This window comes from Gobio gobio (genome assembly GCF_949357685.1).
Source record: "Gobio gobio genome assembly, chromosome: 15".
In the NCBI taxonomy this organism is placed as follows: domain Eukaryota; kingdom Metazoa; phylum Chordata; class Actinopteri; order Cypriniformes; family Gobionidae; genus Gobio; species Gobio gobio.
This window is the reverse complement of record NC_137108.1, coordinates 22,831,480-22,854,905: the sequence shown is the minus strand read 5'-3', so window position 1 is coordinate 22,854,905 and position 23,426 is coordinate 22,831,480. Positions and strand designations below refer to the sequence as shown.

General features: G+C 40.7%; 1 protein-coding gene across 1 annotated transcript in view; it reads right to left on the bottom strand.

Annotated features, from left to right (window-relative positions):
• itga10 (integrin, alpha 10) overlaps positions 1-23,426 on the bottom strand; it is a 58,101-nt gene that overhangs the window by 20,753 nt on the left and 13,922 nt on the right. The window contains exons 6-9 of the mRNA XM_079836944.1: positions 19,864-19,978; positions 19,642-19,769; positions 10,372-10,520; positions 3,564-3,714 (exon numbers count right to left, since the gene is read on the bottom strand). Of these exons, the coding sequence (XP_079693070.1) occupies positions 3,564-3,714; positions 10,372-10,520; positions 19,642-19,769; positions 19,864-19,978 (543 nt within the window). The remainder of the gene's footprint in view (positions 1-3,563; positions 3,715-10,371; positions 10,521-19,641; positions 19,770-19,863; positions 19,979-23,426) is intronic.

Genomic DNA, 23,426 nt, shown 5'->3' with positions numbered 1-23,426 from the left:
CCCAGATGACTCTGCAAATGCGGACACCATTCTGGCACTGTTTGTGTAAGAGAGGAAAACATGGGCTCATTCAGGAGCAGGTTTACATGCTGTCCTCCGTTCCAATGAGTGAAAGTACAGTAGAAATGTCAAATCATTCAGGGGTATTTAAAATTGAAAAGTAAATGACTTTGAGACAGTCTGACATTCATTTTGTATTTGAATTCTTTGGAATCTTTCAAGTGGTTTAGCTGCACTGTACATCCAATGGCTTTATATTACATTTTGTTAGAGATTGTACTGTGGAAACATTAAAATTGCACCATTCTTTTCGATTATGTGCTGTCAATGTCTGCGGCCTATGGTGAAAACAAAAAGCAAAACAGCACTACTCAACTATCTGCACTGTCAAATGGACAATGTTACAAGGCTTACTAAATATTATTATATTATAATAGAATTGTTGTTGTTTTTTGTTAATTAATATGAGCGGAGAATATGGGGGAATATGAGCGAATAAGAATTCATTATAAGAATAACAGAATCAGTGTTGTTAACTAAAACTATTAAAAATTAATTTATAAAATAAATTAAATACTAAAAGAATGAAATTTGGCAACTAACTGAAATAAAATAAGTTTAAGTGTAAAATGACTAAAACTGAAATAAAAAAAATAGCTAAATAGAAATAAAAAAACTAATAAAAATTACAAAAGCACATAAAATGACTCAAATTTAAACTAAAATGAAAACTGAAAAAAATATAAATATAAAAGCTAATTCAAAATATTAAGAGGCGTACTATGATAGTATATGCAATAAACAATAAAATAACACTGAACAACATATTTATTGGCATATTTATACATTCTCAATGTCTAGACTACTCTTTTTTTATAACAAATGTAATTGTTTTATAGAAACTATAGCCACATCTAGTCATGGTAATGAGGAGCCACGGATGGTTTTACATGTGGTTACCATGGTCTTATTAAAAATATCACAATTAAAATATGCAAGAGCTCTCCATGAATCCTCCGTGAGTTAGACCAAACTATCAGCTTTCCTCCTGTGAAAAATCTGTTCTGTTGGGCTAACCTCTGATTGTAGCAACAAAAAAAAACTTTGGCAGACATTACAAGACATGACTGCAACCACGAACAGCCTGATGAAAGGAAACCAATATCTGTTAAGGAGTTCAAACTCAGTTCCACTGTCAGACTATTTTAAAGTGTGTAATTTCTGCACCACTAGTGGCACCAAACAGGAATAGTAAAATAAAGACTGCTTTCAAGTTTGAAAGTTTAAAATAACCCATCCTCTATTGGTTAGACAGGCAGCTACACCGAATATGAATGTGAATATGTCCACCCCAGTCCTAGCCCTTAGCTCTATATAAAATAGGTGTTGTAGATGTTATTAGTGGTGTTTGCAAAGCAAAGCATAACTATCTCACATGCTTATCACTCACATCAGAATGTTGTAGAGTCTTGAGGGTAGGCTCATTTGACTAAGCTTTGCAAGCAGCCAATAAATAGTGACATTTAAACTTTGTAGCTATGCCTTAACAATCACTTACAGCACCCTATTACACACCCCAGCAACCGTACAGCAGCATAAATAAGTCTTGCCAGACTAAAAATCTACCCATAACAACTTTGTAATATGGCTGATTTCTTGCATGATTCCATATCCTCTTTAAACCAATAGTTCAACTTTGCTATCTGCCTGTATATGTAATATGTACCATCTGACATATTGTTTACAAGCCGTTTTGTTGACGTCTTTCCGCAATTGACTGGGCGATTACATGATTCATTTCAGTAAGTTGCACTGTCTCTTTCAACATACCTTCTGATTTTCATTCATGTTTATTTGGTGCTGTAACTAGTAGTAAACGAGGAAAAGATGATCGGACGCTACAGCTATCTGTCACGACACACTAAAAAAGCGCAAAAAGCACATTTATTGTTTGTATTTCATAATGAAGTTGACATAATTTGAAAGTTGAGACTTTGTTTCATATCAAAAGTGACCTGCTCTGTCTTGTCTGCTGTCACTGCATGAAAAAAAAAATTGAGAGCGTGAGTCACGTTGAATGTGTGAGAGTTGGTAGCCCTAAGTAATATTAGGATAGAGTTCTAATGCATGACAAAGCAAAATCACATTTAAAACAATTATTGAAGAATCGTTAAACATTAAGAAAATTGTATTATTAAAAAATTATGTATTTCCATGGATCTGACAGGCTGGGCAAGCTGTAAATCTGGGTGGGCCTAGGCCCACTGATCAGAACATTGACAGAGTTGGGAGCTAGCTTTCTAGCAATCCCCCAAAAGACACTAACTACCTAGTGCAGAGTTTTGCCACGGCAAGCACCACTCACATTTTCTTCACATTTTCTTCAGAAAATGTACATGACTAGTTTTTATTATATCAGCTTTTGGCTTCTTTACGGTCAAATGTGCATTATAATAAAACAAATATACCGTATTATTCCGAATATAAGAAAAAAACGGGTTTATCTTATATTCAGGGTCTATGTATACTTTACATGTAAATAAAACACCCGCAACAATAGGTGCCGCCAAATACACGTAAAACAAGTGTGCCAAGAAATACGGTGGGTCAGAGTGTAATGTTAGAAGATTGCGAGAGCAAAAAGACTTCAAAAAAATACAAAAAGACGAAAATGTTTTTTTCGTCTCAAAAATGCAAACAGTCAAAGAAAAGCTTACCGTCTAAGAGCCGTGTGATATTTGCGTGCCTCGCAAACTTCCAACGTACGTGATTTTAAAATGTAAGATGGTACCCAGATTTCAAAACTACAATAAGATTTTACTTCTACAAATTTTGGTAGGCTACATGGTTTTCACTATGAGATGGATAGCCTAATTGTTACATAATTCAGATGGGCTAAAGGTTATTCTTATGGGATGGCAAAAAGTGTTTTATTTTTTATTTTTATGTGATTGTTGGTACATTTGACCAATATTTACCATACTTTCAATATAAAAAGTAAAATATGAAAAATAAAAAGCATTTTCGGAAACACCCTCCTCATGCTAGAATGTATTTGTGTTTTTTAATATACAGGTCTACTAAATGGAGGGAGCTATTTTGGCTACACTGACACCCCAGGCTCTGGTGGAGGCAGCTTCACTTTGTCTTTTTTTTCTTGTGCTGTTGTGGTTTAGGGAGGCAGTAAAGGAGTGCACCGCCCACTGACCCACCCAGAGGGGCATGGTGTCAGTGTAGAGAGGTTTTTAGGGTGTGGTTCATTCCTCTGATGGCGAGGAACCCCGCTTAAGTCTATTTCTGAGCAGTAATAATGTGGTTATGATTGTATAAAGAATGAGGGAAGACAGCTTTATCATTCAAGCACAGAGAGAGTGAGAGAACCGGGTGGAGCTGAGCAGAGACACTGAAAATAGAGCAGTGCCAATTATGGTCAGTTTAAGTGGAGATCTGATATTCAGGCATACACTCTGCAGCTCGCTGTTTTTTTAGGAGGGGTTGTAGGTTTTTCCAGTCTACATCAGGGGTCAGGTTTAATTATGGTATGAATGTGAATTTGTACTCACAGCGATGGCATATCTGGTGATGTTACGTTTCTCACATTCCATCAGGACCTCAGGAAGGTCTTCCTCATCGTGCGACTCTCCATCTGTCACGACTATCATCACTTTAGTGGCCCCTTCCCTTGCACCTCTGTCTGGACTGAAGGCCTCCGTGCTAGACGTGAGAACAGTTCAACACAATCATTTGAGTCAGTGACATGGTTATAAAGAAATTTCAGCAATGATCAAAAGTAACAGTAAAGAAATTGTATGAAATGTTATTAAAAAAACATATTTCAAATGAATGCTTTCTTTACTTTTCTACTTTTCTAAAAAAAAATCAGTTTTCATAAAAAAATAAGACAGCGCATCTTATTATCACCAATAATAAGAAGAAATGTTAATTGAGCAGCAAATCAGCAAATTAAAATGATTTCGGTTTTTACTGCATATTTTATTTAATAAAGTTAGAGTCATGTACAGTACAGTGGCCCAAAAGTGAATAGTTTCTTTGTTCTATATTTAAGTCAAATAAAAGCCATATGGTTTAATATTTTATTATATAACAAAATGTTACACGCATTTTATGTGCGGCTTCCAAATGTATAATACTTGCCAATTAAAGACGTTTATCTGAAAATTGTCCATATTTCTTATTAAGATTCACACAAACACAAACTAACAGGCAAGCCGATACATGCAGCAGGTTTCTGTGCTGCTTGTGGGAGGGTGACCTGCATTTTTCAAGATGTAAGTTCCGTGGTATAACCAGCGTTAGTCAACTTAGTGATTTTCAGGCGGTCGTCCAGACTCTAGCTAAATATAACTATGTGGCTACCCGCAAGAGTGCAGAGTTTAAAAACAACCAGCAGCCTTCCACCTAATTACATCGAGGAGAGGAGAGAGGAGAGAAGAAGAGAGGAGAGGAGATGAGAGGAGAGAGAGGAGGAGAGGAGAGGAGAGGAGAGGAATGGTAGATGTAATAAAGAAGGAAACAATAGTGAAAACAAAATGGCTCTCTGATTTTCCACAAAAAGATACAAAAGGAGAACTGACAAAAGAGCAAGGGGCTGTTTTGATGTGGTATGTGAAAAATAGAGGGAAGGTTTTAATGGTGGAGAAAAATGTTTGTTTCGTGAAGATATTTATACAAGATGTGATGAGGGACAGACATCTTGAAAAAGGTCCTGATAATAAGAAAAATTTGTTACACAGATGTTTCAGACTGGGATTTTATAGATTTAGAAAGAAAGCAAGCAAGAAAATGAGTGCGCTTAATTGAATCAGATTTGAATCAGATAAAATCATATTAATTAAATAAAAGGTTTAAGTGTATTTACAGAGAGTACACTTTCATGACTATTTTTCTTAAAACGCTTATGTACTTTAAAATAAAACTTTTAATTACAAAGTTCATTTTAAATCATTATGCTTCAATAATACTTTGTTCAATATGGTAGTGCACTTACACCATATTGCCAAACGTTTTGGGACATCTGCCTTTACTGTACATGCACATAAACTTTAATGACATCCCATTCTTAATCCGTAGGGTTTAATATGGATCAATACCTTTGCAGCGATAACAGCTTCAACTCTACTGGGAAGGCTTCCCACAATGTTTTGGGAGTGTGTTTATGGGAAATTTTTGACCGTTATTCTAGAAGCGTCAGGCACTGATGTTGGACAAGAAGGCCTGGCTCGCAGTCTCCGCTCTAATTCACCCCAAAGACTCTGTGTAGGCCAGTCAAGTTCCTCCACACCAAACTGGCACATCCATGTCTTTATGGACCTTGCTTTGTGCACTGGTGAGCAGTCATTTTGGAACAGGAAGGGGCCATCCCCAAACTGTTCCCACAAAGTTGGGAGCATGAAATTGTACAAAATGTCTTGGTATGCTGAAGCATTAAGAGTTCCTTTCACTGGAACTAAGGGGCCAAGCCCAACCCCTGAAAAACAATCCCCCCTCCACCAAACTTTACACTTGGCACAATGCAGTCAGGCAAGTACAGTTCTCCTGGCAAACACCAAACCCAGACTCGTCCATCGGATTGCCAGACAGAGAAGCGCGATTCGTCACTCCGGAGAACACGTCTCCACTGCTCTAGAGTCCAGTGGTGGCGTGCTTTACACCACTGCATCCGAAGCTTTGCTTTGCACTAGGTGATGTAAGGCTTGGATGCAGCTGCTCGGCCATGGAAACCCATTCCATGAAGCATTCGCTGACCCCGCTCTGTGATTCGTGGCTGAGTTGCTGTTGTTCCCAATTGCTTCCACTGTTATAATACCACTCTCAGTTGACCGTGGGAGACCGTGGAAGTTTCACGAATGGACTTATTGCACAGGTGGCAACCTATCACAGTACCACGCTTGAATTCACTGAGCTCCTGAGAGCGACCCATTCTTTCACAAATATTTGTAGAAGCAGTCTGCATGCCTAAGTGCTTGATTTTATACACCTGTGACCATGGAAGTGATTGGAACATCTAAAATGCAATGATTTGGAGGGGTGTCCCAATACTTTAGGCAATATAGTGTATTTTGACGTTTCAACTAAGATAGTAAAAGACATATAAGTACTTGATTATTTTAAATGTAGTGTTATTCAATATTTCAATTAAAGTTAATATATTTGATATGTACTAAATTGCAACCTCATCATTACAAAATATATTTAAATACATGATGTACAAGTTTCAATAGAAATTACATTAAAGTAGATTTTACCAGAAATACTTGTCAGTACATTCAATTTTCAGTACACTTTAACAATAATTCAAAGTCAATAATTATGAAATTACATATAAGACGTACTTAAGTGGGTTAAAATACAGTTCAACTAATTGCATTTATTTCAAATTTAAACTGTAATACATTTTTATTTAATTGTAAATAACATGCAATTAAGTGTCTGAATAAAATTACATACAGTATTACATAGTTGAGTTCACATATATAGTATGAGTAATATACTCATTTTAAAAGTATACCAAATTGTATTTCTTTTTCAAGAAAGAAAGAAAAAAGCAAGAAAGCAAGAAAGCAAGAAAGTAAGTAAGTAAGTAAGAAAGAAAGAAAGAAAGAAAGAAAGAAAGAAAGAAAGAAAGAAAGAAAGAAAGAAAGAAAGAAAGAAAGAAAGAAAGAAAGAAAGAAAGAAAGAAAGAAAGAAAGAAAGAAAGAAAGAAAGAAAGAAAGAAAGAAAGAAAAAAAAAGTTGCAGGGAAAGTGATTTGAGCAAATAAGTCTAAATTGCCAGGGCTGGTGTTATTTAAAGGCTGCTGTGCTTTTATTGAGTGCTAAATCTGGACGTATGTGGTTTTAAACTCACACTCTTTTTCATTTTACTGTGTGTTTAAATTAATTACTATATTTGAATTCTCTCACGTTTGTGTCTGTGTGTGTGAATGTATGAACATGGTCATGTGTGTTTGAACAGCTGCACGGGCGAAGGCAAAGCTAAGTCTACTGGATGGTGACCACACCTGCGGCTCTGCTGAGCCAGCTCTCTCCTCTCGCTGCATCAGCAAACCTGAATGTTATGACAACCTTCCTCACCTCACCCAACAACTGCTATCACTTCAACTACCGTGAGAGAGTGTGTCTGTCTAACGTGGGCCTTCTGGAGAATGGAAAGTCTTAAATGAGTATTTAATGTGTAGAAACAAAGACACACACCGCAAACACATAAACAAACCCTCACACAGTAAGAGAGATGAAGGACCTGCTATAAATGAAAAAGGTCCATGAAACCCTTCAACTTCTGTGGAGAAGACAAAATGAAGGATTGTGTTTAGCACTGACAGAGATTTTTGACTATATTCCTGAACATTTTTGTTGAATCATTTTCATTGCTAACCAACCACACATCGTAAGCCACGAGTGTTTGATTCACTAAAAAGAAATGGCTCACAAAAGTAATTTGTTTTCGAGAATCAGACTACACTGGCCACGCTGTTTGTTTTCGATTCACTAAAAAGAACCATCTAATAAGAGTGATTCATTCGGGAATCACACTGGTCACGCTGTTTGTTTTTGATTCACTAAAAAGAACCGCCTCAAAACAGTGATTCTTTCAGGAATCAGACAACACTTCATCTCAGCCTCAGATGTCATGCCCACAGACCGTTGGCTGAACGTCTGATGCATATGGTACACTTAAAGGGATAGTTCACCCAAAGCTGAAAATTATCCCATAATTTACTCACCCTCAAGTCGGAGTTATATTAAAAAATGCCCTAGCTCTTCCTAGCTTTATAATTGCAGTGAATGGTAAATGATATATCAAAAAAGTGCATCCATTCATTATAAAAGTACTCCACAGAGGTAATAAAGTCCTTCTGAAGCGAAGCGATGCATTTGTGTGAGAAAAATATCCATATTTAAATCTTTATAGCCTAAAATGACCGGATGTCGACTTGCGCCAAACATGTAACCCTTGACACGATGTATGACGTAGGATGTAGGAGTAGCGTAAGCTTTGACGCCTCTCGCGGTTCAAGCAAATAGGGCTGGGCAACAAACTCAGCTCCTCTTATATCAAAATCTTCCGACATTTCTCTTAGAAATTTCTCGTTTTAGACTTCTAATTTGTGACCGGTGTTTTGTTTTGCTCAATCCTCTGCGCTTCCGCGTTCGTCAACGCATCATGTATCAGGTCACAGATTACTCTTCTTCTGCACGGTCATCTGACGAAAGCTAATTATTTTAGGAAATAAAGATTTAAATATGGATATTTTTCTTACAAAAAAACTAATCGCTTAGCTTCAGAAGGCCTTACTTTTAGAATGGATAGATGCACTTTTTTGACCTTCAAAGTCTCATTTACTATTCACTACCATTATAAAGCTTGGAAGAGCCAGGATATTTTTTAATATAACTCTGATTGTGTTTGTCTGAAAGAAGAAAGCCATATACACCTAGGGTGGCTTTAGGGTGAGTAAACCATGGGATACATTTAATTTTTGTGTGAACTATCCCTTTTACTGGAAACACTTTTCCAAGTTTTCATCTGTTGAATTCTACAGGATGTCCTGGAGACGCGATGAACGGTCCATCTGGAAACAAACACCGTGACAGGTGACACCAAACCCCCTCGTGGAAGAAGAAGAAGAACGTGACCGTGACAATGAGCGCTTACCAGCATCAACTAAACGCTGGAATTTCAAAAGTATGTAAAGTTCACGGTTCCATTGTTGCAGTAAATTGCACAACTTTCTTGAATAAATAATTTATTAGATGCACACCAGTCTGTTATTGGGACATCGACTTTACATTTTCACGCCTCTAAACATGACACGGAACAAAACAAACTGTAATTGGTTGCGTTACATGTCAGTCAAATGTCCTCTTGGGCGGTGCTTGGCCAATAAAAGCTACAATAGTGACTACATGAGACTAGACTACATTGGTCACGCTGTTTGTTTTCGATTCACTAAAAAGAGCCATCTAATAAGAGTGATTCATTCGGGAATCACACTGGTTGCGCTGTTTGTTGTCGATTCACTAAAAAGAGCCATCTAATAAGAATGATTCATTCGGGAATCACACTGGTCGTGCTGTTTGTTGTCGATTCACTAAAAAGAGCCATCTAATAAGAGTGATTCATTGTTTTCGATTCAATAAAAAGAGCCATCAAATGAGAGTGATTCATTCGGGAATCACACTGGTCACGCTGTTTGTTTTCGATTCACTAAAAAGAGCCATCATATAAGAGTGATTCATTGTTTTCGATTCACTAACAAGAGCCATCAAATGAAAGTGATTGATTCGGGAATCACACTGGTCGCGCTGTTTGATGTCGATTCACTAAAAATAGCCATCTAATAAGAGGGATTCATTGTTTTCGATTCACTAAAAAGAGCCATCAAATAAGAGTGATTCATTCGGGAATCACACTGGTCACGCTGTTTGTTGTCGAGTCACTAAAAAGAGCCATCTAATAAGAGTGATTCATTCGGGAATCACACTGGTCGTGCTGTTTGTTGTCGATTCACTAAAAAGAGTCATCTAATAAGAGTGATTCATTCGGGAATCACACTGGTCGCGCTGTTTGTTTTCGATTCACTAAAAAGAGCCATCTAATAAGAGTGATTCCTTGTTTTCGATTCACTAAAAAGAGCCATCAAATAAGAGTGATTGATGCGGGAATCACACTGGTCACGCTGTTTGTTTTTCGATTCACTAAAAAGAAACAATTCATACGAGTGATTTGTTCCCGAAATCAGACTGCTTCACGCTGTAGATTTAGTACTGGTGTTGCATTTGGCTCTTCTAAAAGCAATTATGTTTTCCATGATTTGGTCCTATTAAAATGCATAACTTGACTTTAATTAGACTAGATTGTTCAAATCTCATTTTTCAGACAGTAGAGTTTCTCTCCAGCAGTCACTGAAAATTTAAACTTTTGCTTTTGTGGTCAGCAAGTGCCAGCTATGGTTAGTGTCCTGTGTGGTTATATACGTGTGTGCTGGAGGGATTTGGCATTGGGATGCCAATAAAGAAAAATGACAGAAGCAGAAATTACCGGAATGGAAGAAGTGTGAATGGAACAGAGAGAATGAATATGACCCTCTTTAAACAACTCTTTGCTCACGTATGCAAGTCTCTAGGGAAAGAATGGAATTACAGTTTTGAGGAGGCACCTTCAAAAGCATAAACATAAAAACAAAGGCACTATTGACCAGACAGGCTCAACTATGCTACACACTTTACATTATCTCTGGATGTGGTGGGGATCAGGGAAAGGGCAGAATGTACATAAGGCGATACCTTTCAAAAAGGAGTGAGAGGGGGCTGTGCTACATTTGTTTTGAATGAACAGTGAGTCGCCATACCAGGCCATTTGGATGGCGTGCGCAGTGCGGGTCTCCCGTCCCTCCTGACGACTGATGTTCTTGGCGGCTTCAACCACATCCTGTGTTGTCTGATAGTCCCTGAGAGACCACTCGTGTACTGAGATCTCCCCATACTGCAGGACACCAACCTACACACCATAGTCACAAACAATAAAGTTGCTATGTGTCATTTCTGATGTTCAAGGCTCACTGAAGTGCCTTTAAACGCACAGCATTATTCAATGTGTTGACGTTTCCACTGAAAAAGGAAGACATGGCGGGACATATTGAACAGCTTTTTTTTTTGTTTAAATCACAGCTCAGCCAGAGCCATTGAGCTTGATAAAGATTGTCGCTTGATAAAGATTGTGAGCTTGATAAACATCCTTTTAGATTGTCTCTTTTTTTTCTCCTTTTAGAACTGTTACTAAAGCAAAACAGTGAACATAAAGTGTGTAATTTATGTTGGTCCATGGTACCTCTTTTACTCGTCAGTGCTGTTTCTAATACAGAGTCTGTCTAAACATTTCTCCTCCTAAACTTTTCTATATTGCTTTAAAATAAAGCATTCTGTGCATAATACAAATCGTCCGATATGTTTTCTGGTCTGCACCAACTCGCACATATGATCCACTCTGTGCTATCTACGTGAAACCAGGCTTCATTCGCCCCAATGGAAAGAATATTTACATATTAGAACCTAAATGGTACATATTAGAACATTTTAAAAGGTACCATCCCAGTGACAGCTTTTGTACAGAGTGTATATGATATCGGTGTATATCCGATCGATCAGGCATAATGTTATGACCACCTTCCAAATATTGTGTTGGTCCCCCTTTTGCTGCCAAACATTGAGGACTACACTAGACCCCTGAAGGTGTGTTGTGGTATCTGGCACCAAGATGTTAGCAGCAGAGCCTTTAAGTCCAAGTAAGTATCGAGGTGGGGCATCCATGGATCGGCCTTGTTTGTTTGTTCAGCACATCCCATAGATGCTCGATTGGATTGAGATGCCAAGTCAACACCTTAAACTCGTATGACCATTCCTGAACCATTTGTGTTCCCTTTCGAAAGGGAACTCTCGCTGCGTCTAGCTGACGCTATGGGGAACGCCCTCGGCGTGACTGGTGTCTGAAGCTACTATCGAATCACGGCAAAGTCTTTGACCGACGTCAGCCCATGACGTCATCAACGTGCGACCCGGAAGTATAAAAGGGCGCCGTGCCAACACATACACATCTTTCTCGTCTTCAGGGACTGTCTGTTTGAACTGCTATATGAGTTAAGGTAAAACAAATTCAATTATTAATACACACGAGTGTGTATTTACTGCCTGGGATCAAGAGCATGCACAGTCAAGTTCATTTGAAGTTGTTTGTGTGTGAGTGTGAGCGGTTTTCAATCTGAGATCGCTCCACTCTAGTCTGGCTTTTTTCCTGAGGGAAGAAAGTTTGGCATCTGGGACTGGATGATGCTGTCCCGCTCAAGCTGAGGCTGAGCGTTGGCATACATCATGGGTTCTCAGATGCAGCTCGCCGATCGTCGCGACGATCTGGCGGCTAACGAGACTAAACAGCAAGTGCTCTTAGGGATGGCTGGTGAGAGTGTTATGAATCCTCTCAGCCACCTTGACCGTGTATGCTGAGCTGATGAATGTTATGGAACGTGCTACGGGCAGGCTGCTGCTGCCATGTTGGCGCGATAGAGGAGAGATCGCTCGTGGTAGATTGCACGATCGATTTCTCCTTGGCCATAAACCATCAGCTCAGATGAGCCTTCCATTCCTTCTTGATCTTCTTACAGAGATCGAGAGGGCATGGAAGAATCCATATTCTACCCAATGTTCATCAACATCAGCGTTTTAACTTCGCTGATGTCGAGGGGATAGGGGAATATGGATATGTGTTGAGGCTACCGACTGGCGAGGAAAGTTTGCGAACTTTTCTCGCGTTTCGTGGGCATCAACACTGAAGAGCTCAAACTCTGCCTTTCTAAATCACGATGTGCTTTAATGGCAGGGGCATACACGGCAGCGGGTCAGGCTGGTGCTGCTTTTCACACCATGGCGGTGTTTCAGGCGTACCAGGCGGACCTGCTGGAGGATCTCGACCAGGGGGCCGGGCTGTCCCCTGAGGCGGTTGCTGAGCTGCGCCGCACCACAGATCTGTCTCTCCGGGCCACCAAGCAGACTGCTGCTGCTATCGGCCGCTCTATGGCGGCTATGGTGGTTACGGAGAGGCATCTGTGGTTGGGCCTGGCTTATATCGGGGAGAGAGAAAAGGGGTTTTCTCTTCGATTCGCCGGTTTCGCCTACTGAACTTTTCGGCACCTCCGTGTAGGCGGTGGTTGGAAAGTTCAGGGAGGCGAAGGCGCGCTCAGCTGCATTTAAGAATAAAACATGCATACCGCTGAGATCCGCGCCCCCACCCAGGCAGGCGGGACCTGGTCCTTCACGGTCTGAGGACCGTAGGCAGGACCAGAGTGCTAGCGTCTCCTCTCGTGCCCCCCCCTCCTTGGAGGAGCAGGGTACAGAGGAGATGGGATTCCCGCTGGAAAAAGGATGTAAGGGAGGTGATCCAGGACAAACGTTCTCAACGAAGGCGTTGGTGATGGATCACTTCCCTTGAGGGCGATTACATCATAGCCCTCTCCTTTTTCCTTTTTAATGACTTTTACCCAGGCGCTTCTTACATCAGGCCTGAGGCGGGCCTATGGTGAGTAGAACTATGTTCTGGTGGCCCGCCCGGACTTGCTCAGTGAGAACGCCCCTTTCAGGCATTCAAGGGCGGTAGAACATGGTGGTGAGAACCGCACAATGAGTCTTCGCTCAGCATGCCGCAGGTGAGAGTGGTCATTTTTGTGTGTTATACTAAAAATATGTATTTCTTACAGACCCTAGGTTCCTGTATAGAGTTGGGTATTCATCAGAGAGAACTGTCTATTCCCCTGCTTAGTTAGGCTTTAACACAGCACCATTATCTGGGCTATGTTTGTGAGCGTGTGTTGGCTTTCCCTGGTTGGTCAAGATGGCGCCAGATAGGCCACCGCTTATGGTTATCAGAAGATGGGCCTCCTCTCATTTTGAGAGTAGTGTTTAGGCCGCCGCTCTTTTCTTTGAAATGTTTGCGGATTACTAGGCGGTAGCACACTTTTCTGTTAGAATGTAGTGTTTGTCTACCGCCTAGGGTTACTATGTGTCTTCGGTTCCCTAAGCCACTGCAGGTTGGATTAGTTTGTCTCTGTTACGACTGAGCGCTACGGCGTCAGTTGGTATGTGGATGAAGGAGGCGCGTTGCTGAGGCACCGTCACCTTTTTTGTTGTACTTAGATCGGAGGCCTCCTCTCATTGAGAGTCGTTGGTTTTAATAGCAGTCAGTTTGTTTGTCTGGCAGTTATTTCTCGTTTTTTGCGAAACTCGTACAGCTTGTAGGCTTCTACAAGCCTCCCTGGAACGGGTCACCATAGTAATGGGTAGCTATCATGTGTTAGGCCTCAGCAGGCCTCCATGAAAACGAGCCGTAGGGTCTAATATTACTACAACCCACATTTTTCAATATGGCTGTCCCAGTTAGCAGGAAGGATTGCACCGTTCTCAAGAGTAAACGGTGACAGTGGTAGGCCTTATCAGGCCTCTAGTAAGGCAGGTGACAATGCTTAAGCATCAAGGTACTACTAGCCTAGCTGGCTATCAGGTTAAATAGGGGTAATACGCTCTCCTGAAGGTCGGCTGTCAATTGTAGGCCTCAGTAGGCCTCTTGAACAAGGCGCATTATCAGTTGGAAGGCCTCAAACAAGGCCTCACTGGAGGTATGTACCGATGTGCGCATCAGGACAGCTAGCCTGGAGGCTATCAGGTTGTAGGCCTCATCAGGCCTCCCCGAAGGCCCGCTGGTAGGTGTAAGGCCTTACTAGGCCTCCTTGAGGGTGAGCTCTCAGGTTGTGATCACTACCAGAAGCAGGTTGTAGGCCTCATCAGGCCTCCCTGAAAGGCCTGCTGTTAACTCTAAGACCTTACTAGGCTTTCCTGAGGGTGAGTTCCCAGATTGTGGTCGCTCTCAGAGGCAGGTTGTAGGCCTCATCAGGCCTCCCTGAAAGCCTGCTGTTAATTCTAGGCCTTAATAGGCCTCCCTGACTCGAACAAGGTAGTAGGCCTCATCAGGCCTCCCTAAGGTGTTCCTGGGGTCCAGTCATCTGAAACAGTTAGCACGCATTGCAAACAGGTAGCAGGCCTCTCCAGGCCTCCCTAAAGGCTGCTTATCAGGTAGTAGGCCTTAATAGGCCTCCCTTGAGGGCGAGTTCCTTAATCAGGATGCTCGAAAAGCCTGCGTAGCTTGACTGTCGAGTCCCAGATGGTGGTCACTCGAACGAGGTAGTAGGCCCCATCAGGCCTCCCTAAGGTGTTCCTGGGACCCAGTCATTTAGCACGTATTGCAATCAGGTAGTAGGCCTCTCTAGGCCTCCCTAAAGGCTGGTTATCAGGTAGTAGGCCTTAATAGGCCTCCCTTGAGGACGGGTTCCTTAAACAGGATGCCCGACTAGCCTGCGTAGCTTGACTGTCAAGTAGTAGGCCTCCATTAGGCCTCCTTGAGAAAACAAGGGTAACCTCAGCAGGCGGTATTGCTGTCAGGTAGTAGGCCTCACTAAGGCCTCCCTGAGGACGGAGTCCCGAGCCTGGATGCTTGGGTTTCCAGCATGGCTTGCGGTTAGGTAGTAGGCCTCTATAGGCCTCCCTGGAATACCCGCTATCAAGTAGTAGGCCCACAGGGCCTCCTTGAAGTTGAAGTTCCTGAGCTAGGCACTTTGATTACCAGTTCTCTGTGAGAACTTGTGGTAGTTGGGCCTATAGCTGGAGGTTACTCGCCAGGCAGGCTCAGCTGCTCCCCTCAATGAGGGTCGTCTATGAGTGCTCAGCCGCCTGAGCCTGGTCAGACGGTCGTAGGCCTCTCATGAGGCCTCCCTGTTAGATCAGTCATTAGGCCCTTTCGGCCTCCCTACTGCTTTGAAACACAAGCACCTGGTAGATCCTTGATTTGAGCAGGCAGACTCCCCTCGATAGCAAGGGTTGAAAAGCACTACACTGAGTGTTGCTCTCTTGGATAACCCGTCTCTGAGTTCCGGGCTAAGTAAGACTGCCTGTGTTTCAGTCCCTTAGCTTGGACGCCCTTTGGGCCCCATCCAGAGGCTCTGTTTTGAACAGACAGGGTTGGCTAAACCGAAGTGTCCATAACACTTAGGGCACCAGGTCAGGCCTCCCTGGTGGCACTCGGGAGAACTTTTTCCCGAGTAGTGACTGGCTGGGGTTCCTTCGGGTCCCCTAGCCACATTCCCTTGAAGGGACCCCTTCATTGGAAGTAGTGGTCCCGGGCCTTGGAGCTGTCTGGATGGAACTCCACGCAGTGCGTTAGGGTTCCGTTTAGTTGTATAGCTTGGGCTATGACCGTAGGGAGTGCTGTCACTGTCAGCCCAGGACCTGAGGGGGAGTCGCTCAGGTTTTTCTATGAATTACTTGAGTTGACAGTTGTCACTGCCAATGGGCAGACACTCCCCTCAGCATGGCGGCGTTGGTATATCGTTCCCCATAGCGTCAGCTAGACGCAGCGAGAGTTCCCTTTCAAAAGGGAACGTCTAAGGTTACGTATGTAACCTCTGTTCCCTGAGAACAGGGAACGAGCGCTGCGTCGCGTTGCCATGCTTCAGGGCCTATCTGCCATACAGTCCCTTCAGACGAGAAGATGTGTATGTGTTGGCACGGCGCCCTTTTATACTTCCGGGTCGCACGTTGATGACGTCATGGGCTGACGTCGGTCAAAGACTTTGCCGTGATTCGATAGTAGCTTCAGACACCAGTCACGCCGAGGGCGTTCCCCATAGCGTCAGCTAGACGCAGCGCTCGTTCCCTGTTCTCAGGGAACAGAGGTTACATACGTAACCTTAGACGTTTTATGGCAGGGCGCATTATCCTGCTGGAAGAGGCCACAGCCACCAGGGTAGACCGTTTCCATGAAAGGAAACATTGCCCAAAGCATCACACTGCCTCCGTCGGCTTACCTTCTTCCCATAGTGCATCCTGGTGTTATGTGTTCCCCAGGCACATGCAACAAACTGCGATGAACTGTATATTCTGACACCTATCTATCCAAACCAGCATTAAAGAGCACCTATTATGGCATTTAAAATGTTCCAAATATTGTTTTAGAAGTCCCCAACAACAGTTTTGCATGCATGCAATGACAAAAAAGACTTTAGTTTTCTTATAATATGCATTTATTTTTACCTGGTTTGACAGCGATTCTCAAATGATTCCTTTAGTGATTCACTTTTCAAACCCCGCCTTTACGTGACGCTAATCTGCGGTGATTGGTCCGATGACCCAGTCAGTTGTGATTGGTATAGTCTGTGCAGATATTTTCGGAAAAGGAACGCCCATCAAAGTTTTATAGTGACAGTAATTTGTTAATATGTGTCAGGAGTTATGAATATGAAAACCGGGTCGGTACCGTTTGATTGTAATATGAGCCTCAGCTGATCTCATTCATAAAAAAACTCCTCTATTCTCCTCACGAAGACTCGCGACAAATCAACATCCCTCAGGGCTTTTAGTTCAAAAGTGTGCAGATGAGGAGACATATTGATAGATTCTCATATGTCTGTGTCAAATTTCTAAACAGGAGTATTTTTTATTCAATACTTCCTCAAAATGTGCAGATATAGCCTAATCATGAGCGACTGAGTCTCTTATGTGTTGTTTTCAATTCATACTGGCAGCCGGAGGGCGCTCTGTGCACATGTAGTCCATATATGGTACAGACAGACGAAGAAGATACCATGTGCCATAATAGAAGTCAATAATAAAAGCTTCCTGAGATCGCGAAACATGCAAATAGAGACATTTGAAGACTAATAAACTTCGAACTTCAGAACACAGCGTCTCGTCGCCATGATGTTTTCTAGTTTTCACTGGCGTCTTGGAGCGCAATAAGTGGGCGTATCGTATTCATATAACTTGACAAGTTGACGTCATCTAGTCAGAGAAAAAGCTTCGGTCTTCTAACAATTCTTAAAAATGACTCAGAGTCGACTCTTACTTTTGAAAGAAAATAACTATATATACGTCATATTTCAAACTTTGCAGGATGTTTTTGTTCACTTAGATCTATGTTACACACTACATGAAAGGTACATTTCAAAATTCCATGATAGGTGCTCTTTAACTTTTTGAGCACTTTGAGCACAGTAGCTCGTCTGTTTGATCGGACCACATGGGCCAGCCTTCACTCCCCATGTGAATCAATGAGCCTTGGCCGCCCATGACCCTGTTGCCAGTTCACCACTGTTCCTTCCTTGGACCACTTTTGATGGATACTGACCACTGCAGACCAGGAACACCCCACAAGAGCTGCAATTTTGGAGATTCCCTGACCCAGTCGTCTAGCCATCACAATTTAGCCCATGTCAAACTCGCTCTCCTTATGCTTGCCCATTTTTCCTGCTTCTAACACAACAACTTTGAGTTCACTTGCTGCCTAATATATCCCACCCACAAACAGGTGTCGTGATGAAGAAATAAGAAGAGATAAAGTGTTATTCACTTCACCTGTCATAATGTTATGCCTGATTGGTGTAAATGCCTTAATGTTTTAGGAAGAGGGTCCCTTATAAAAGATCATCATATTTGGGCTCCCTGCCATTATAAGTACAAAAAAAAAGAAGGCTAGTAGATGTTTGAGGTCATTTGCTGTAAGTAACACAGCAGCAGAGTGGATAACTCTAGTCTACAATGAGATGTAGATGAGATTGGCATCTCCACTATGCGCTCCACCCCACCAACATGAAGGCCCAAATCTGCCGGAGCAAGATATGCGCCACAAACCAGAGGAATTTCCTTTTACCTCGTATTGCCCTTAGCCTGCCTACCGCCTTAAATATCTCACATAAAGAAAAATGCAGGCTAAGAACATAGATACAGTCATTCATCTATCCATCTCTCTCTCAATCCATCCATCTATTCATGCTAGTTCATCTTCTCTTTATTACTTTCTGGTTTCACACACAGCCTCTAGTATACATTCATACATTTCTAACTCTGTCCCTTCTGTCTTTTTTCTCTGGAAACCACAACTTCTGTCTATTCACATTAACATTGTCATCTATTTTCCCCTGTTTCTGTTTGGGCTCAGTTCTCTCTGAAGGCTGACTTGCAGTTCTGTTACTCACAGTTGCTCATATACCGTCTCAAAGCATCAAAACTAGATCTGTGTTAGCTGCTGATGACAGGATTTAAGGTTAAAGGTCAGTTCTACACATCAGTTCAAAACCTCAGCCAGGTCTCTGTTACCTAAATGCACATCGTTTTGAAGTAGAGGTTTAGGTCACTCACTTTGCTATGCTTATGCATATGCATATGTTCTGACCAATGAACTTCCATGATTTTTCCGTTACTTTTCCAGACCAGATTTTTCCATTTGTAATGACTGTGTTATTTTAATTACAGATATTTTTTCACATAAGATTTTACTAATTGTCAAATATTTTCCATGCCTGGAAAACACACATTTGAAATTCCCTGATGTTTCCATGGGAGGCCTTCTTTTGGCTACATATTCTTGAAAGTATTAAAAATCAAATTTTTTGATTGCCGAGTATGTTAAACTGTCACATTAAGTTATTACTCAATCAAAACTGATGTTATCTCAAGCTCAGATCTTCTTCCGAACATATGCCAAGTGATGATTAAATCAAAAAGAGGAAACATTATTTAGAGGCATAAAAACAGTAAAATCTGGAAAGAACATATTTTTATCACAAAAAAAATCCTCAAAACCCACACATTAAAATACTAAATAAACAGGAACTCCATAATTAGCTGGTAACACTTTATTTTGAGGTGATGTAGTTACACGTTACATGTACTTACTATATAATAACAGTAAACGATGCATCATTACAAGTAACTAACCCTAAACCAAACCCTAACACTAAATGCAACTCTATAGTAAGTACATGTAGCTAATTAATATTTCTCAGTATACTGTAAAAAAAAATCAGGTCTCCAATTGAAAATCTTCAAGCGACCGATCATATCTACATTTTTCAGTTGGCCAAATTTTATTTCTGTGAATTGATGCAACTAAAAAAAATTGATGTGATAGGTCACTTGGAAATTTTAAATTGGAGACCTGATTTTTTTAACAGTGTACTTATTTGAGGAAGTACAATGTAACTATGTCACCTTAAAATAAAGTGTAACCAATTTGTTAAAAAACATACCTGCATTTGCTCAGGGCTTATGTGGAACTTGCTGAGAATGTTGCTAAGGAAGTTCTGCACCTCAGACCAGGGGTAGATACTATTAGAACCATCTAAAACAATCACTATGTCCATGTAAGTGGTGCATCCTGTGAAAATACACACACACAAAAGAAGTTCAGTTAAATACTGGTTGTTTCATTAAATTGTGCAGGTCAGATGGACAGAGGATGTTTATCTCACTCTGGGCAGTGGGTGCAATGATGTCCTTGGGCTCCATTTTATTGGTGACAGACGCACAGATTCCTGTGCTGAACAGAGATGTACCACATTCCTGGGACCACAGTGGAGCGCAGGCCTAAATATGATACAGAAAAGGTCTCTTTGAACAAGTCATCCAGCATCTGTAGTACCACCTTTATATGAAATTTTAAACACTCTGGGTGCACTGCAGACATATTAAGAGCAATAGCTCGCAGAACATGTGAACAAATGAGGGATTTTGTTAGTACTGCATGTTAAATTCTTTGTGTAAATGTTAAGTTTGGTATTTGTGCCTTTTTCTGACAAATTTCCTCTGTTTTAATGGATGTTTTAATGGATTTTAATGGCTGTGTGCTGGTCAGACCAATAAAATCTACAGAAGTGAAGTGAACCAGGGAAAGTAGGAGAGAGAAACAGAAGGAAAGAGAGAAGCAAAGAAGAAGGGACAGCCTTGAAGAGCATAAGAGACTTCTATCAAAAACATTTAAACCCCAAACTTTTGAACGGTAGTATCAATGAGATCTCAGAATTTTTTCTCAAATGAATCTTCAAAAACTCCTTATCGGAGATTAGAAACAATACAAACAATTTTCACATATTATTATTATTTTAAAATATGGAGCTATATAAAATGAATTTTTAAGTGTATGTTTTCGGAATCATTTGATGAGAAATATTTAAGTTCATATTCAAATTGTAAAGATCTGACCAGAGTTCATATATTGTTGAGATCTCTTTTGAAACTTTGGGTCTTTATCTGAGTCTGAATTATTTGGTCTTCTCTTCTCTGGAGAAACATCTGAAAAGCAGAAGACTTAAGCAAAAGTCTCCATTTGCTCTTTAATTAATTTCACTGCTGCCTAGGAAAAAAAGATTTTTAAAAGATCTGATTTGTAAATATTCTTTCCTTTGGGAAATAATCACTAAATTGGGTTAGACGGAGAGAAAGAATAAGACTAAGAAAAGAGGGAACAATATGAACAGAGAATTGTTGATAAACGTGGGTTATTGTCATAAATGCTTTAACAGAGTTGGCGGCTGCTCCAGCAATGAAGCAATTTAAACGTACTTGGTGGGAATTGAGGGGAGAAGGGCAAAAAAACACATAAAAATAGTACATCTTCAAAGCGTACCATTTATGTGCCTGAAAAACCATTGTGAGGATTGGCGGGGGAAAGAATTGAGAGAAAGAAAACATACCAAAAGTTGAACGAGGGAGAATGAGACAAAAGAAAGACGTGTTTGGAAGAAGTGGTTAAGGGGGGTAAAAGTTCTGCGATTCCCCGCCCGGTTATAATGAAGGCCTGTAACAGAGGGATGGGAGGATGGAGAAAGGGAAAGGAAAAAGGACAGAATGAGTGTGAGAGACAGAACTGAAGTGGCAATGAGGGTGAGAGGTGCTATGGCTTTTCCACGGCCTGTCATTACAAAGAGTTTGAGTCACATTCTTATCCGGTTATAGCACTGACCAAAGGAACAAACACAGACTCACAAATCCTCAAACAGGTACATTCAAATAGATGCTTTGGTTAGTGATATCTGAATGTGCAATGTGGGGCTCATTACAGTGAGCGTTTTTAGTTTTAGTTGGCATACACCATGGTGAACTATGTGTGACTCCATCCCAAAAGCTGTGTTCACTTGCTCTCCGTTTAACCCTCTGTCACACAAACACACACACAAAACATATTTTTGTTTGAACACACATACCCTGACTTCCCCCGCCAAAACATTTGCTCGTTCTCATAAAAAGTCTGACTACTGGCGAAAGCCACCCAGCAATTCCACCAAAGCCACAGCGGAGCGGCTCCAGAACTGGACTGATCTGGTTCACTGCGTTCTGCCCAACACAAAAAGACTTGTGTATGTGCAAGAGAGAGCGTGTGTGCGGGTAAAAGAATTTTAGAGGCTGAAACCATGAATATATTAAGAAGAAGACTAGCTGTTCTGGTCGGGTTTTAGGTCAGGTGAGGTTTTAGCTTGTTTTTCTATCTATCTATCTATCTATCTATCTATCTATCTATCTATCTATCTATCTATCTATCTATCTATCTATCTATCTATCTATCTATCTATCTATCTATCTATCGATTCATCCTACTATGGCTTTTAAATTAATAGTTAATTCAAAAATGAAACTTGACATCATCTACTACATTGTTCCAAACTTGTACGACTTTCTTTACTTTCTATGCAAATCAGGACTTGGTATTTCCATAAGACTTGTCTACTATATTTCACGTTTTTTTAAGGGCATATGATAGCTTTATAAGAGAAATGAAATAGATAAATATTATTCATATTACATCGTCTTGACCTCCAACTTCTCCCAAGCACATTGATGAGAGAAGAGTGTCCAGTTTGTGAATAAATCATTGTTTTGAGCTGGATCTTTTTCAATGAAAGTTGAATGATACGTTTACAAATTGATGTGATTCTCCTGTTCAACTCACTTAAACAATGATCCAACTGCAGCAGTTAAAAGTTCACCAAAAAAGAAAAAAAAATCTGTCACTCACACTCATGTCATTCCAAACCTATATGAATTTTGTTCAACTTTGAAAAACAAAAATGTTTTAAATATTTTAATGAAACTTGAGATTTCTGTCCCTCCACTGAAAGTCCATTCACAACAAAACTTTCATGCATCAAAAAGTACAAAAAGAAACGCTAACACTTTAGAATAATGGTCATTAGTTAACATTAGTTAACTACATTAGTTAACATGAACTAATAATGAACTGCACTTATAAATCATTTATTTATCTTTGTTAATGTAAATTTCAACATTACTAATACTTTATTAAAATCTTGTTAACATTAGTTAATGCACTGAACTAACATGAACAAACCATGAACAGCTGTATTTATATTAACTAACGTTAACAAAGATGAACAAATACAGTAACAAATGTAATGCTCATGGTTAGTTCATGTTAGTTAATACATTAACTAATGTTAACTAAAGACCATTATTCTAAAGTGTTACCAAAGAAACATTGTAAAACTAAAGTAATCCGTATGAATCAAGTAATTTAAAGGTGGGCTTTCTGGCTTTCTGCTTTCTGGTAACCGATATTGATTTCAAATCACCAAAACAAACACGCCTCTATTTTGATTTGGACAGACTTTGGGAGCCGACGCTTGAAACAGACAGTGGAGAAGGTTTAGACGCCCCAGGCTTAAACGGCATGGAAATGAATGGGTAATTATCATAGCTGAAGTGAACGACACAATGGCAAATGGACAAGCAAGCAAACATGACACATGAGCATATTCAAGCAAAAGCCAGCATATATTAGTTCTGCGAAACAAAACAAAATCAATGTTACTCGTCTATCGAGAAGAAATAAAGCAACCTCGGCTCTCTCCGGCGCTGGAAAGCTGATCCGATATTTACACGGTCCTACTTCTTGCCTAACCGTAAGCCTTCTTTTATTCCACAGACACCTTCCACATTTGTTTTTTATCTGCCATCTCTCTCTTTCTGTCGTTGCTCGGCAAATGTCTTGTGTCGTGTCTTTTGAATAATAACGTGCAAT